This window comes from Scardinius erythrophthalmus (genome assembly GCF_964197995.2).
Source record: "Scardinius erythrophthalmus genome assembly, chromosome: 5".
Taxonomy (NCBI): Eukaryota; Metazoa; Chordata; class Actinopteri; order Cypriniformes; family Leuciscidae; genus Scardinius; species Scardinius erythrophthalmus.
The window spans coordinates 52087983-52106241 of NC_138225.1; the positions used below are offsets into that span (position 1 = coordinate 52087983).

Here is an 18259-nt window from a genome sequence, read left to right on the forward strand (position 1 = left end):
CTTATCTAACTCTGGGAGATACGGTGAATAAGCTAAAGTCCCAAAAAGTCTGCGAGTTCCTTTAAGTAAGGAAATCTATTCAGTGATTGGTCCATGCTTATGTCATCATCAAAAATCCCGTTTGTGGCACAGCAAAGTGTTGTGAATCATCTCTAAGACTGACACTTAAACTATGACTGAGATGCTTGATGACTAACTTCTAAGCACAGCTTTGAGCCAAGAATTGTTTCACTCTTAAGTCCATTCTTAGCAGTGTTCTTGTGAGTAATTCTCAGAGGCTTGATAAATATGGGTTCAGATTTTTTGAAAGCTTCACGGTGTCTGGTCAGAACAGTGATGTTTCACAGCAAGAGCACCGTTACAAGAGTACAGTAGGGTGGTTTATCTTTAAAGGTCAGCAAAACATTGGTTTCTTTAGTCGGTTGAGCCTTCGTCCTCCATTTTGCCTTTGAGAAAAGAGTCATGTGATCGTGGTTGATGTTCACCTGAGTTGAATCATTCTATAATTCTATAGTTGATTTCAATTGGTTTGTTTTGAATTCCTACTTCTTAATATTACCGGTTTTCTCAGTCGCTTTGGTACAATTGTTGAATCATGCTTATCATTTGCAAACAAGTGAGTTAATTTATCAAAATAATTGTAATCAAAGTTTGAAAAACAGTGCAAACCAGTTACAAACATTAAAGCGAAAGTACACAACATTTATGTGGTCTTTTATAAGTCTCTATTCTTTATATTTTACTTAGTTTTAAAACCAGTTCAGTCCAGCAGAAGAGCTCAAACCCAGAGTCCAGCTGTGTGTCTATGAAGAGTAACCGCTCTATGGATCCACCACTAAACTTTAAGAGTGGAGACAAACGGCCTGATCTCAGGTATATCATTTCTATAAAAGATGTGCTTATTGTATTTGATTTTTATGAAATTGTTATTAATATATAGCAGTTTAATGAGTTACAATCTTGCTAGTTTCAGTCACTATTAATGATTATCATTGTGCTCTTGTGTAAAGCTCTATGTATTGTATTGTTAATACATTCACTCACTGTAAAAGCTTTTGGTCTGTTACTCAGTTAATGACACAATTACATCAATATCAGTGTGTCTGATTTTTAACCCTCTCATTCTGATTTAAGGTCAAACCTTCTATCCAGACCAGTTAAAAACAAAACTGTGTACAAGCCTGTGATTCAACCACAGGACTTTAATGAAAGCATGTATCCTGGTTTCAGGTAAAATGCAGGACTTTTTTGTTGTCGTTGTTTAATTTTAGGTGCTGCAATTCACATGACAAATCACTCAAACACATGATTAATGATTAACACATTTCAGAAACCTAATGATGTTCTGTGTCCCATAAATAGTTTTGTAAATTATGTATATTTACTTCTCTAACTTGTGTAATAATGTGATATTTTAATCTTACAGCAATGACTCTAAACCTGCTGAAGTCCTCAACACACTGAGATCAAATCTGAGACAGAAGTTTGAGTGTTTGTATGAGGGAATATCAAAGCAGGGAAACCCAACACTCCTGAATGAGATCTACACAGAGCTCTACATCACAGATAGTGAAAGTGGAGAGATCAATAATGAGCATGAGGTGAGACAGATTGAGACACAGTCCAGGAGAGCAGAAACCGAGGACACACCGATCAAATGCAGTGACATCTTTAGACCTTTATCTGGACAAGACAAACCCATCAGAACTGTGCTGACAAAGGGAGTCGCTGGCATTGGAAAAACAGTCTCTGTGCAGAAGTTCATCCTGGACTGGGCTGAAGGGAAAGAGAATCAGGACGTCCAGCTCATATTTCCACTTGCTTTCAGAGAGCTCAACTTGATGAAGGACAAAACACTCAGTCTTTCAGATCTTCTTCATGCCTTTTTCCCTGAAACAAAAGAAATGGAAATATCCAGTGATGAATATAAAGTGTTGTTCATCTTTGATGGTCTGGATGAGTGTCGTCTGTCTCTGAACTTTAAGAGCGAAGTGAAACTGTGTAATAAATCTGAATCAGCCTCAGTGGACGAGCTGCTGACGAACCTCATTGTGGGGAATCTGCTTCCCTCGGCTCTCATCTGGATCACCTCCAGACCAGCAGCAGCGGATCTCGTCCCCTCTGAGTGTGTCCATCGAGTGACAGAGGTACGAGGCTTCAGTGACACACAAAAGGAGGAATACTTTAGGAAGAGAATCAATGATCAGAGTCTGGCCGACAGGATCATCTCACACCTGAAGTCCTCAAGGAGCCTCTTTATTATGTGCCACATCCCAGTGTTCTGCTGGATCTCAGCCACTGTTCTAGAGAAGATGTTGAGTGAAGCAGAGAGAGGAGAGATTCCCAAGACTCTCACTCAAATGTACACACACTTCCTGCTCATTCAGACCAACATCAAACATGAGAAGAACTATGAGAAGAAAGTGAAAGATGAAGACATGATTGTCAAACTGGGGAAACTGGCTTTCCAGCAGCTTGTGAAAGGCCACCTGATCTTCTATGAGGAAGACCTGAGAGAGTGTGGCATTGATGAGACAGAAGCATCAGTTTACTCAGGATTGTGCACTCAGATCTTCAGAGAGGAGTTGGGCTTGTGTCAGGGGAAAGTCTTCTGCTTTGTTCATCTGAGCATTCAGGAACATCTAGCAGCTCTATATGTGCATCTCTCCTTTATCAACAATAACATCAATGTGTTTGACCAGATTACCAAACCAACTAATGGAGACAAAGTGTCACTATCTGATCTCCATCAGAGAGCTGTGGATGAGGCTTTAGACAGTAAAAATGGGCATCTGGACCTTTTCCTTCGTTTCCTTCTGGGTCTGTCAGTGAAGTCTAATCAGAGTCTCTTACAAGGACTAAAGACACAGACAGCAAACAGCTCTCACAACAATGAGAGAACAGTTGACTATATTAAAGAAAAGATCAGCGAGAATCCCTCTCCAGATAAATACATCAATCTGTTTCACTGTCTGAATGAACTGGGTGATCTTTCTCTAGTGAACGAAGCTCAACCTCATATGAGCCGTGGAGGATTACGTGATGTGAAACTCTCCTCGTCTCAGTGGTCAGCTTTAGTGTTTGTGTTGTTGTCCTCAGAGAAGACACTGCAGATTTTTGAACTGAAGAGATTAATTGGAGACAGAAATGATCAGTAAGTAACACTGAGTACAATCATTACAGTCTAAAACATTATGAACAAAGATAAACTAAGAGATCAGAGGTGTTTAAATCACGGGACACAGATTGATTTCTGGGATATTATACATAATTTGCTGGTGTTTCTCAAACCATGGCTGTGTCCTAGTAAGTCTGCATATCTCGACTGCCACGTCATCAAGCACCTCTGAAGGCCGTCTCAGTTTGAAGGATGTTTTGAAGACAGACTTCATTTTGTGTCTTTAATTCAGCTCATTTTGAAGGATGCATCAAGTATATCCTTCGTGTTCTTCAGTCTCCCACAATCCTTTGCACACATTCTAATTCATGTAAAAGAACTGATGGAAAACGAATCGGCACTGAGTTTATCTGAGTTCATTATGAAATGTAAGACACAGATAATGTATTCGGAGATGAAGGCATACATGTTATCTTTCGTTTCTGTGTAAATTAATCACTGAACACTAAACTGACAATAATGTAAGACACTGGGAGACACAGACGGCTGTCATTCACTGTATTGCATTCAGTTAATATAAAGATATTTAATAGGAAGTATTTTTTATTAAGTATTTTAAATTAATTTTTAATAGTATTTTTGTGCCATGACCGTGGGGCAGAACATGTGTGATGTAGCCATGCACACTTACTAGAGCGTCTCATTCTAGTGTTTAATGCTGAGGACTCGAAGGACCCGTGTAACTTAATTTTCCAGTTGAGTGCAGGCCCGGAGTGGGTAATCGGGAGAATCGGGCGAATTCCCGGTGGGCCGCCTCACTTTTGGGCCGGTCGAGGATTTTTTTTTTTTTTTTTTTTTCACATTTCAATGTCACGTTAGTTACATAGGCTACTTTCGCATTCTGACACCGCAGCACGCAGCCTCTGCATGGGTTGTACCATGTGAGGGAGTTCTCCCCTCCCCTCCTATAGAGTTGGTTGGGTCCGTAGTCCGTCTTTTCCGAAACGTTTTCTCAGGTAGGCTACCGCGGCACCGCCGGCGCCTACTGATAGCTGGGCCGGCCCTGCAGTAACGCGTCAGGGAGGATGGATGGGAGGAAGAGGCCAGGAGGTTTGGAAGCTTTGTTTCCGCCACAGAATAAAACATTTTAAAAGATAATTGCAACTTTTTATCTCTTTATTTCTCAGAATTGCGACATATGAAGTCAAAATTGCGTGAAATAAAGTCGCAATTGCGTGTTATAAAGTCAGAATTGCGAGAAATAAAGTCAGAATTGCGTGATATAAAGTCGCAATTGTGTGTTATAAAGTCAGAATTGCGAGATATAAATTCAGAATTGTGTGAAATAGTCGCAATTGCTGCTTATAAAGTCAGAATTGCAAGATATAAAGTCAGAACTGCGTGAAATAAAGTCGCAATTGCTTATAAAGTCAGAACTGCAAGATATAGAGTCAGAATTGTGATATAAAGTCGCGTTATAAAGTCAGAATTGTGAAATATAAAGTCAGAATTGTGTGAAAAAGTCGCAATTGCTTCTTATAAAGTCTAAGTGAATTATTATTTAACGTTTACATTATATGTTAACCCATGGTATTAATACAAACTACACAACAGTAAGAGCTGAACTGTTGCTTCATTTATCCAATTTAGAAAAAGTGCTAATTTGGAATTCCACCATGGAAAAAGTGGGCCGGTCTTGGGCCTGAAACTCCCGGGCTGAAAAGTGGCCCCACTCCGGCCCTGGTTGAGTGCGTGAGCCTTTCAAAGTAAACTCATTTGACTGTTGTGTGCGCACAGTCTGCACAATCACAAAAATTGGGCTGCAAGTGGATCCTCCTGATGATGAAAGTTACGTCACGCGGGTGGCCAAAGTAAACTTTATAAAACAGTTAATCACGCAGGGCATATTAAATTATTGTTGTTATTATTATTAGGCTACTTTTATCATTAATATTACAGTTCATTTGCCCAGCAATAATTTCATAGTGCATCACCGCATAACTGACGCGCTGTGAGGATAAAGATTAGATTAGCTTACTTCTCATTTCAAAGACAACTTGTTGAACACAAAACACTTCTTGATTCATGAAAATATGCATTTTTTCACTAGGGGCCACAAGTGAAGTATTAAGAAAATAAATTAGATTAATAATGTCTCATCATCATTTTTCTTTATCACCAGTTGCTGGCAAAATGATGGACAATGATTCACATTTTGTGCGCATCATTTCCTGTGACAATAAAACTAAGTAAATTATTAAATAAGCAAGTAGGTCAATAAACAAGTAACAAGCAAACAAACTTGCGTGCTTAATTTTTTTACAAATAATTTGCTGATGCAGGTACAAAAATACTTTTTTTCTTGCCCCTAGTGGCTTCTACAATTATAGATACTAAAACAACTTTTTCTCATGTCCTTTTATAAAGCAGTGTTTAATTAAAAAAATATTTGAGGGTATTTAGGAAGGTATAATGTATTATTTACTTATGATATGAATTATTATTGTTATTGTTAGCATGAATAATTAACTTATTTATTTTTTATTTTCAATTAGTATCACACAAAACACTGGAGATGAAGTTCTTCAGAAGCTGCTGCCTGTGGTTACAGCAACTAGATCAGCTCGGTAAGTGACACTGAGAACAAGCATCACTGTTAAAACATAACAGTTCTTACTTAAACATTATAAATGAATGGTTTTTTAAAAAAAAATATGAGTCACACTTCAGCTTTTAAACCCTCCAGCTATCTGACCTTCTACTTAACCGTTTTTTATGATATATGTGTGAGAAATTTATTTTAAAATATATGCATTTATAATGTATGTATATAAACATTTATATGTAGACTTTTTTATATTCATTTAAATTTAATTTATATGTTAATACATTTATATTTAGTGAAAAAACAGATGTTTTCAATGTATTTCATTTTATCAGTTTTATATAATCTTTCTCCCTCACATAGAGACATAATCTCTTAGAATAACAGTTAAACTTACTGATATATTGAATTCATTGTTTAAAAAAATAGATATTGCACAAATTATAATCACAATTAAGAAAAACAAAGATTTCTGTTTTGATCTGAGAGTGAAGAGTGTGTCATTGTTCATGTGTTTGATCTGTAAATGATTGAACAGATGAGCTGCTCCTCATTAAGGTGTTTCTGCAGTTCTGATAGTCACTGAAAAACACACTTTGCAGAGATGGCAAAAGTACTCACTTCCCGTACTCAAGTAGAAGTACAGATACTTGTGTTAAAAAATACTCTGGTAAAAGTAGAAGTACTAATTTAACTTCTTTACTCTAGTAACAAAGTACAGGCTTGTAAATTTACTTAAAGTATAAAAGTAAAAGTAGCCTTGACAACCATTTTTTATGCAAAGCTACCTGGACCACACAAATGTTACTAGAGTGCAATCTGAGAAACTTAAGTGGATATGGAAAAAAGGTTCTTTATATGCCATTGCCTACATTTTAAACAGATGTCTGCATCTAAAACATTACATCATTGTTTATTGTTTATTATTATATACAGGTGCTGGTCATAAAATTAGAATATCGTCAAAAAGTTGATTTATTTCAGTAATTCCAATAAAAAAGTGAAACTTGTATATTATATAGACTCATTACATGCAAAGTGAGATATCTCAAGCCTTTATTTGTTATAATTTTGATGATTATGGCTTACAGCTTATGAAAACCACAAAATCAAAATCTCAGAAAATTAGAATATTACATGAAATCACACAGTAATTACACAGTAATCCCATGGTCATTGAACCAGGTTTTGGTTCTTTTGGCAGTGTGGGCAGGTGCAAATCCTGCTGGAAAATGAAGGAAGCATGAAGTGCTCTGGAAATGTCCTGGTGGACGGCTGCATTGACTCTGGATTTAATAAAGCACAGTGGACCAAAGTCCTCTTTTCTGATGAGAGCAAATTTTGCATCTCATTTGGAAACCAAGGTCCCAGAGTCTGGAGGAAGAATGGAGAGGCACACAGTCCAAGATGCTTGAAGTGAAGTTTCCACAGTCTGTGTTGGTTTGGGGAGCCATGTCATCGGCTGGTGTTGGTCCACTGTGCTGTCCACTCAACGCAGCCGTCTACCAGGACATTTCCAGAGCACTTCATGCTTCCTTCAGCAGACAAGCTTTATGGAGATGCTGACTTCATTTTCCAGCAGGATTTGCACCGGCCCACACTGCCAAAAGAACCAAAACCTGGTTCAATGACCATGGGATTACTGTGTAATTACTGTGTGATTTCATGTAATATTCTAATTTTCTGAGATTTTGATTTTGTGGTTTTCATAAGCTGTAAGCCATAATCATCAAAATTATAACAAATAAAGGCTTGAGATATCTCACTTTGCATGTAATGAGTCTATATAATATACAAGTTTCACTGTTTTAACGGAATTACTGAAATAAATCAACTTTTTGATGATATTCTAATTTTATGACCAGCACCTGTACATTATTGATTATTGTGACAGAGACTGGGACTCCAGGTTAATAGGATTCTGACTGAGTAGCAAGATATTAATTCAATTGTGATTCTGTGAGAATTCACAGATCCAGTCTCTCTTTTTTAATCTTCCCCTTAACATTTAAAGGAATCTACATGTATGTGTGTGCTCAAATATGGCTTCTGGAATGGATAAAATATGATTTACTAAACAGACATTAACCCTCTGGGGTCTAAGGGGTTTTTGGGGTCCTTGAGATGTTTTGACATGCCCTGACATTTGTGCTTTTTTCAGTTGTTTATAAACATATTAATGGCAAAGGTGTCATTACACTCACATAATATGTGAGCAACATGTATGTACATGTTTGTATTTTCGAGAGAATAATGTTTATGCATGGTTATTGAAAAAACAAAAAAATCAAAGTTTCTGAAATAAGGGCACAATACATTGATTTAAATTTTTTAAGACACATTTTGTTTGCAAAGGCAATATGCGTGGGGGCGTGAATGATCATGAATAATGATGTGGTTCACACATGAGAAGACAATGACCCGCATAATGCATAATGAGCCTTTCATTCAGGTGTGTCACTGAGAGGGTACCACAAGTAAAGAATGTGTTTCTTTAACTTGATGTGTTTTATCCAGCTGATGTGTGCGTTGACACGTTTGCATGGATTGCCTCAGATCATTTGCGTTTGAATAGCGCATGCTCTCCATGGGCGTGTTCACATTAGTAGATAATGAGCTATAATGAGAACGACTGACATCTCTCTTTTCATACAGATTACATAAACTGCGAATATTTGTTTTTTTTATATAAATTACTTCATTTAAAATAAAAGAATTATAAATTACTTCATTTAAAATAAAAGAATTCAAGCTTTATGCCTGTGTGCCTGTGTGACTGAGTATTCGCTGAGTTACAGTTCATTTTCAGACGCGTTTCAGAATGGACTTCACTGACAGAGAGAAAGCAGAACTGTCATCATGTTTATTTTTCTATATTTTGGCAAAAAGCACAACACTTTGTTTTTATTGTGAGTATACACAAAACAAGTAATAAAAACTCGGTGAGTGTTTTAGCGCAATTTTCTCACGTCATGGGATCACAACACTAAGAGACAGTAAATCTTTTCCTGGATTTTTGTGCTTTCCCGAGATTAGACCTTCCTTAACATAATGCCGAAAACCCGAAGTCTCTAGGTGGTCTGGTTGAGGAGTAGATAGAAGTGCAAGATTGGTGCGCACAGACGCACAGAACAGAAATCATGAGTTAACAAGCGCAATTTTGTCCGGTGGAAAATTGTGCTAAAAATAGACACTTAACAGGATCGAATGATGTATAACACTTATATGTAAGATCCAAATCAACAGTGTATTATACACTGATAAGAAAAAGAGCAAGCTGGTCATGAAGCGATCGCCGACCCCAGGGCCAATTGAGGCCATGTCCACACGAATACATTTTCATTTGAAAACGTATATTTTTCTCTCCGTTTTGGCCTTCCGTCCACACTGAGACGGCGTTTTTATTAATGAAAACAAAGCTTTTTTGAAAACACACTCTAAAGTGGATACATTTGAATTTTGAAAACGCCTTTTTCACGTTGTAGTGTGGACTGTGAAACTGGTGGGATTTAAAAACGATGACGTAAATTTACGCATGTGACGCATATTGTACCAATAGATATTCATGTTTATACCAGTATTGTGCCTGTTATGTGCTATTAACTTTTACACTGTTGCTAAAAATATTCTACATTGCACACTTTTCATATCACAGTCCTGAAAAGATGACAGAATTTACTCGTGAATTTAGCATTTTTCAAAAGTTTCTCATCCACACTGAAACACTAGCGTCCGAAAACTCTAGTGTGGATGGAGAGCATTTATAAATGAAAACGCAGTTTTCAAATGTATCCGGATTAATGTAGATGTAGCCTAAGAAGTTCCCCATACTTTCGTATAAGAATCGTATAAGAAATGAACTGGCAGCTCGTAAATCTTTGAACATGGAGTGCTAATAAAAATAAATGTAATATGTCAGGCTCCCAATTTTTACAATTGAAGTGCTATAAAAGTTCAATGTGCATTGTATTAAAAAAATCTTTATTGATATGCAAATAGACAATAGACATCCAGCAAAAGAAAAATGGCAAGTGATGTATGCCCTCAAATCTGTAGATGTGCATGGATTTGTCCTGAATCCCTTCAAGAACTTGGGAGCAACAAGGGTATACAGACCCTCTGTAATGCGTAACGTGTCATAACGTAATTGTGTGTAGTGCAGTGAGTGAGTGAAAAAACGGGCGTGTGTGTCTGGGATGGACAGGGAGAGAGAGACCATAAGTGATCAAATGTAAACCTCAAAGGATGATTGGAAATGTCTTGCTGCTTGCCTGCGAATCTCTGGGATCTCCGTTTTCTTCATTTTCAATAATGTCACCGTCCATCCTACTATGTGCTAACGTTACCGCCATCAAGCCGCAATGATTTGCCGCGAATGAATGCCGCCGAATCTGTAGAGTTGTCTTGTAGTGGAAAGTACAGATATTCGTGTTAAAAATAAAAAGTAAAAGTAAAAAGTTGGCACAAAATAAATAGTAAAGTAAAAATATTTGAAAAATCTAAGTATTTGTACTTCGTTACTTCCCATCTCTGACACTTTGACATTGTGATATGGGTCAATGACATATGGATTTTCAACAGGCCAATTTTAAAATACAAGAAAAAAAAATACCTGTTGCAATTGTTCAAACATTAAGGATGCTGTGTACACCTAAATTCATTTTAAAATTTTAATTTAAGTGATTTTAGTGTTTTTTCATCTAGATGAATTGTCCGTAGCCTTAAAAAATGTCATGTTGTCAGGCTGCAGGGTAGATGAAGTAGGAGGCAAACTCGCAGATGAAGTAATCCAAGGTTTTAATTCACAATCTCACAAAAACAAGGAACAGGGAGCATGTGCTCAGGCAAAGATCGCCTAACATAAAACATTGACCGACAAGTGAAGACTGAAACACTCAGGGCTTAAATACAGGGGAGAACAGATCAGGGAAACAAGACACAGCTGACAAGACTAACGAGGAACCAGGTGATACAAATGAACTAATGAGGGTAACCATGGAAACCAAGGAGTGGCGGGAAAACAGAACAAAGGAAGACATGTGACCAGTGACAAAAACACTCAGACAGAACAGAATCGTGACATAACTCCCCCCTCCCGGTAGGCGCGTCCTCGCGCCGTAGAAAGACCAAAGGGGTGGGAGGGTGGGCGCCCTGGAGGCTGACGGGGAAGACAAGGCAAGGGAGACAAGGCAGGAAGCCTCCAGGGCGGAGCAGACTGTAGGTGTGGCCACGGTGGAGCAGACCCTTCGGGCGGCCACGGCGGTGAGGACCCTTCGGGCGGCCACGGCGGAGAAGACCCTTCGGGCGGCCACGGCGGAGAAGACCCTTCGGGCGGCCACGGCGGAGAAGACCCTTCGGGCGGCCACGGCGGAGAAGACCCTTCGGGCGGCCACGGCGGAGAAGACCCTTCGGGCGGCCACGGCGGAGAAGACCCTTCGGGCGGCCACGGCGGAGAAGACCCTTCGGGCGGCCACGGCGGAGAAGACCCTTCGGGCGGCCACGGCGGAGAAGACCCTTCGGGCGGCCACGGCGGAGAAGACCCTTCGGGCGGCCACGGCGGAGAAGACCCTTCGGGCGGCCACGGCGGAGAAGACCCTTCGGGTGGCCATGGTGGTGAGGACCCCTCGAGTGGCCAGGACGGAGCTCTATGGCCCCCCCCCAAAAAATACTTGGGGAAAGTCCCGGGTACCAGAGAGGGCTCGGTGCAGGGCAGCGACGAGGGCTCGGTGCTGGGCAGATCCAGCGACGAGGGCTCGGTGCTGGGCAGATCCAGCGACGAGGGCTCGGTGCTGGGCAGATCCAGTGACGAGGGCTCGGTGCTGGGCAGATCCAGCGACGAGGGCTTTGTGCTGGGCAGATCCAGCGGTGAGGGCCTTGTGCTGGGCAGATCCAGCGGTGAGGGCTTTGTGCTGGGCAGGACCCGCGGTGAAGGCTTTGTGCTGGGCGGAACCAGCGGCGAAGAGGGCTCTGAGCTGGGCGGAACCAGCGGCGAAGAGGGCTCTGAGCTGGGCGGAACCAGCGGCGAAGAGGGCTCTGAGCTGGGCGGAACCAGCGGCGAAGAGGGCTCTGAGCTGGGCGGGACCAGCGGCAAAGAAGGCTCTGAGCTGGACAGGACCAGCGATGAAGAGGGCTCTGCGCTGGACGGAACCAGCGGCGAAGAGTGCTTTGAGCTGGACGGAACCAGCGGCGAAGGGAGCTTCAAGCTCGGCGGAATAAGAGAAAACAAAATCTCTGCGGGCATGACGCTGTCAGTCTTTAGCTCGGCGGGCATGAAGCTCACTGTCTCAGGCGCGGCGGGCATGACGCTCACTGTCTTGGCTTCGGCAGATCTGGCGTGAAGTGCAGGCTCAGCTGGACTGGCGTGACGTGCAGGCTCGGCTGGACTGGCGTGAAGTGCAGGCTCGGCTGGACTGATGAGAGGAGTGCCTGGAAGGGTGCTGGCGAGATCCTCTTCACCAGAGCATACTGTGAAAGCAGAATTACAACTCACCAACACCCATTCCACAAAGGCAGCGAAATTATCTTTCGGGCCTTCTCCAGTCAACTTCTCTCTGCTTGAGTCGTCCAGACTCACCCGGTAGAATGTGCAGAGGCAGTAGTCCGGATAGTGAGTGAGAGAAGCAGTCTCTAGAAAGCTCTGCGTGTGGTCCTCCAATGTTTGATCCCCCTGATCCAAACACAGGAGGCGGACAGCGGGGATATCCATTTTTGCGGTCGGTCAATCTGTCAGGCTGCAGGCTAGATGAAGTAGGAGGCAAACTCGCAGATGAAGTAATCCAAGGTTTTAATTCACAATCTCACAAAAACAAGGAACAGGGAGCATGTGCTCAGGCAAAGATCGCCTAACATAAAACATTGACCGACAAGTGAAGACTGAAACACTCAGGGCTTAAATACAGGGGAGAACAGATCAGGGAAACAAGACACAGCTGACAAGACTAACGAGGAACCAGGTGATACAAATGAACTAATGAGGGTAACCATGGAAACCAAGGAGTGGCGGGAAAACAGAACAAAGGAAGACATGTGACCAGTGACAAAAACACTCAGACAGAACAGAATCGTGACACATGTGGTGCAACCATGATTTATCTTAAAATTAATTAATTTCCTTAACATGCTTAAACATTTTTTTTACAAGTTCTTAGTAATTAAAGTGTTTAGAAACCAAGAATTTGCATTTCTTTTGAGTTTTTGTAAATGATCTCATTTTTTGTTCTATAATTTCTGAGTTGCCTTCTTAAATCTAGTTAACAGACTTATTTTTCCTGTAAATCACATAAGACTGATAGAATTTAAAAAAAAATGTAATTTACTAAAGCATACTGTATCAGTGATTCATATTTCAGCCACAGAAACAAGATATTTTATTTTAAATTTAATACAGTAATTGCTTTTATTGGTCGCACCACATGATAAGTGGTCGCTCCAAATGACATGAAGACCATATATAGTTAAAAATCTATTTAAAGAGATCAATGAACAATACATTTTATATAAAAAAAAATAGATTTAAACCAGATTTTATACAAATTTCACAGAATTTTCCTGAACATAAACATTTTATAAACTTTTTTTAAATAAAAATCACAAACACAAGTGTACCATTTAATTTAACCTGACTTATAATTTCTTTCTAACAAATAATAATGTTATAGATATAAATTATTTCATAAAAGTATTGTATACAGGTAACATTTGGGGTCAATAGTTTTTTTTTAAAGTAATTAATACTTTTATTAATCAAAGACACATTCAGTGTCACATTCAGGCGCAGGCTACAATGTTACGAAAGATTCTATTTCAAATAAATGCTGTTCTTTTGAACTTTCTATTCATCAAATAATCCTGACATATAAAATGTATCACAGTTTCCACAAAAATATGAACATTGATAATAATCAGAAATGTTTCTTGAGCAGCAAATCATTAGTGACCCTGGATCACAAAACCAGTCACAAGTTGCACAGGGTATTTGTGGCAATAGCCAACAATACATTGTATGGGTCAAAATTATAAATTTTTCTTTTATTCCAAAAATCATTAGGATATTAAATAAAGATCATGTTTTATATTTTTTAAATGTCCTACCATAAATTTATAAACATTTATTTTTGTGAGTGAATATAGCAATATTGCAAACATAAATGGACAACTTTAAAGGCGATTTTTCTCATATTGTACAAAGAGTAAACATAAACTGTCTGAAATATATAAAAAATATCCCAAATTGCATAAAAATCTATTCCAAATGATACTAAAGTAAAGTACTTTTTTAAATATAAACCATCAATTGAATATAAAAGCATAAAACTGCCAATCTAGGACATATATCTATCATGGAAAACAGTCTGCAGTGGTCGCACCACATGATATTTTCAAATTCAGTAAAAATTTACAGGCACAGAATTGGCCACCTAAACAAGCTTGCCAAAAAAGGTCACTATGAAATTTATAATAAAAATATATATTTGTAGAAATAACTTTAATATTATTATTTTTTTTTTTTGAGGTCATACCACATGACATCCAAATGTGGCAACTACATACCAACCATTACAAAGGTTTAGTTTTTTTCCAATTTGAGATAATTACAAACCTGCTTGCTGCTTCTGTGGGTCCTTGGTAAATTGGTTTATAATATAACTTCCTGTGTTTGAATAGTTTTCAACATAAAAGTCCCAAAATGGTAGTTCCTTGATTGTCACACCACATGATATTTCATAACATGGACATCATCGGACAGTTTGTTTGTATATTATGATGGAAATATAAATACAAATGCTTTGAATTTTTTTAAAGGATTACAAAATATTTTGGAAATCATGCCAAATAATGCAGAATATAAATTTTTATAAATTCAGAGTAATTTCAAAGACGTTTTCAAAACAGAAGTTATGGCCGGACGGTTACACCACATGATTTTTTGACACAATAACCAAAAAAATAACAAATAAGTAAAGGTTTTTGAAAAGTTAAAGTGAGTACATACATGGGAGAGGTACTACAAATAACAGGGCGATTCCATGCAAATGTCAACCTTGCCATGAAAAAATAAAGTTATTATCAAAATATCAAAACCCTTTCTAAGTTGTCCATTTGGGTCTGCATTTTATTGTATTGATGTGCTGTCATGAAAATTTTAAGGAAATTTCTGTGTTTATTCACCTCAGATAAGGTGTGTGCACAGATGCTTTTTCAAACAAACATATTTCATGCTTTAAAAAGAAGGATCAAAGACTCCTTTTTTATACTTTATGTTGACAGTAAGCATTTTGCAGAAAGATGGGAGCATGACTGAGATATAAATACACCCACTTTGTTATAACTGCATTGCCCTTTAAATATATAAAGGCTATATTTAGGAAGTCACGACGCTTCAGTGCTGTGTCACGTCCGTAAGGATTTAAAGAATAAGTTTATATTGTATAATAATTATTATTACAATTAATTTGAAACTTTATGTACAAAGCCAAAATACGTCTATTCTCGTTATGATTGACAATTCATTTCACTTATTTGCTCTAAACAACCTAATTATGCGTTACGGACGTGACCGTTACGAACGCTTCATGTTAAATCATGCATGATTTGACGAGCGCATATTTGTTGAATGAATGAATGAATGAATTTATTTCCAGCAATATAATGACACATAACAAAAGGCAATCGAGAAGCATTCTGATTAAATCAATACGAAAAGATAAATTCATCAACTTTACAACATAAATCGATATATTGCTTGAAACGGAGTGGGAATAAGTCAAACTTATTTAAACCCACCCCGGTCTTTCAACATGTTCAACATGTTACTCTTAAAAAACCCGCACATATTTTAATTTGATCTCTATTACTGTACATCAGAACATTTTAGAAATCAATTAATACTAGTAGGCTACCATAATGTTAGCATTATTACAGTCTCAGAGAGAGAGAGAGAGAGAGAGAGAGAGAGAGAGAGAGAAGACGCGCCTTTCGTGATGACGACTCACTTTCTTTCCCGCGAAAGACAATTTCGGCTCACTTTCTTTCCCTTTCTTTTGACTTAAGAGTAAGACAATAACATTTCAGTTATTCTTACAATGCATTGGCTAATATTGCAATAATGTGGCTATTTTATGATGAAATGACCGATATGATGAAAATACAAAATAGCTGCTGGTGTATTTTAGCAATTCCGGATCATTCGGGGTCTATAGTAAACACCACATTATCAAGCAATATCATGCCCGAATTGAGTTTTGAATATGGCGGGAAATCAATGCCAATAATCACCGAGCACACAACTGATGCTAGCGCGCGCAGGGTTTGAATGAGCATGACATCTCCTCTGCACGCAATACAAGCCCTCGCGCGCGCGCATGATCATTCCCCACGCGCTCGCGCTTTATCTGCTCTCACCTGCTGCTTTTGCTCGCTCGAACACTTTTATTTTTGGCAGTCGAGGGGCGGGACTTACTGTTTTAATAACCTCAAATGTCATTGGTTACTTTTCCCCTTTTCCAGAAGTCAGTTGCGATTGGACGCCTGTCCAATGACTCGTAATTCACTTGACTTGAGACACGAGACATCACTTCATTTGTTTTATTTATTGTGGTTTATTAATGTGTAATGTGATTTAATGCATTGTTAATATAGAATAGATTCTTACCAGATAGGCTACTTTATTAACAGAAAGTCTTATTGCATTGTGTTGTTAAGAGATATTTAGGCTACAGACTAATGACGCATTTCCATGGTTATTAGCATTGCAAATTGACCAAATTTTTTATAAATTTTTAGGTAATATAAGTGGTTAATTATGTTTTATATTAAATGCAAAAGGGGTTCTGGCTTCTCAAGTTAAGATACAGTACACAGCATGAATTAGCTTAAAAATGCCTTTTCAGAATTTGCCACAAAATATAGAGGAACAAAATTAAACCCAGCAAATTATTAAACACAGCAAATTAGATATTAAAATATCATATAGTGATCTTAACCATCTAACTTTTTGTAAGCTAATAACTTAACTAGATGCACCGCATCGCGGTACAAAATATGACCGCCGCTCAGGCCTGCACTGGCTTTCCACAAAAATAAATGACGTGGAGTAATTTGGCTGTATTGTGTGTTTATGTATATACCTAAAAAAAGTAGTAGTATGTGCATGTCTGTCTGTGTGTGTGTGTGTGTGTGTGTGTGTGTGTGTGTGTGTGTTTGTGTATGTGTGTGTCTGTGTGTGTGTGTGTGTGTGTGTGTGTGTGTGTGTGTCTGTGCGTGTATGTATGTGTGCGTACATGTGTGCGCGTGTATGTATGTGTGCGTACATGTGTGCGCGTGTGTGTTTGTGTGTGTGTGTGTCTGTGCATGTGGATTTGTATGTGTGTGTATGGGTGTGTGTCTGTGCGTGTGGATGTCAGTGTGTGTGCATGCTTGCGTTTGTTTGTATTCCTGCATGTGTGTGTGTGACAGTATCATCCTAAACCAGCAACCCTTCGCTCAACAGCACCATCTACAGGCCGATGAGTGTACAGTCACTAAATGTGCACATAAATGAATTTATTTTATACCCCCCCATGGATGAAATTCTACGAAACTTAGCAGAGCATACCCCCAGAGGATGTCAAGTTAATCATACACATGAAATAAGGTGCAGTTCTGAACATCTCCACTGAAGATAGGGGTGATTAAAGCAGAATAATATTGCATTTTCATTTTTTATGGGAGGGGCGCAAATCACAAATGAGTGATTATGGGCTAGGTTGATGTGGGCCCTTAAGAGCAACATACCATAAAAATTTCTTCATCCTCGGTGCCACGGTTCAGGTAGTTATTTAGGAAAAACTGCATTTTTTTGGGTTTGGGGGGGCCCAGCGCGGGGGGGGAGTGGCCCCCGGGGACCAAACGAAATTTTTCCGTAGAAGTCTAGTGGGGCTACATGCCCACCAAATTTCATGTTCCCCGGTGTTTTGGTGTCCCTGGTATCGTTGAAGAAAAATTTACGGGGGCCCCAGCGCGGGGGGGGAAGTGGCCCCCGGGGACCAAACGAAATTTTTCCGTAAAAGTCTAGTAGACCAACATACCATAAAAATTTCTTCATCCTCGGTGCCACGGTTCAGGTAGTTATTTAGGAAAAACTGCATTTTTTGGGGTTTGGGGGGGCCCAGCGCGGGGGGGGGGGGGGGGGGAGTGGCCCCCGGGGACCAAACGAAATTTTTCCTTAGAAGTCTAGTGGGGCTACATGCCCACCAAATTTCATGTTCCCCGGTGCTTCGGTGTCCCTGGTATCGTTGACGAAAAATTCAGTAAGGTGACGAAAAAAAAAAAAAAAAACCTTTGACAATCCCTATATGACCGCTTTCGCTAGCTACGCTAGCGGCGGTCATAATAAGAGAAAGTATGAGGCAAGTACAGTACACAGTATAAATGATTACACCCCATCTGAACATACCATATCTTTAAAAAATAAAATAAAAAATAAAATATGTCCTAGATAAAGAAAAAATTCTGAATTTGTTGGGGGGTGTAATCATTTATGCTGTGTACTGTATCTT

The 18259-nt window shown here is 39.1% G+C and overlaps 1 protein-coding gene across 4 annotated transcripts in view; it reads left to right on the forward strand.

The window, feature by feature from the left end:
• The window catches only part of LOC308690614 (NACHT, LRR and PYD domains-containing protein 3-like), a 195272-nt gene that overhangs the window by 29037 nt on the left and 147976 nt on the right, over window positions 1-18259 (forward strand). For 3 of the 4 annotated variants that reach the window (XM_081365192.1, XM_081365191.1, XM_081365193.1), the window contains exons 4-7: window positions 748-873; window positions 1135-1230; window positions 1427-3154; window positions 5674-5745. In XM_081365192.1, the coding sequence (XP_081221318.1) occupies window positions 748-873; window positions 1135-1230; window positions 1427-3154; window positions 5674-5745 (2022 nt within the window). The remainder of the gene's footprint in view (window positions 1-747; window positions 874-1134; window positions 1231-1426; window positions 3155-5673; window positions 5746-18259) is intronic. The other variant, XM_081365194.1, reaches the window with a different exon arrangement.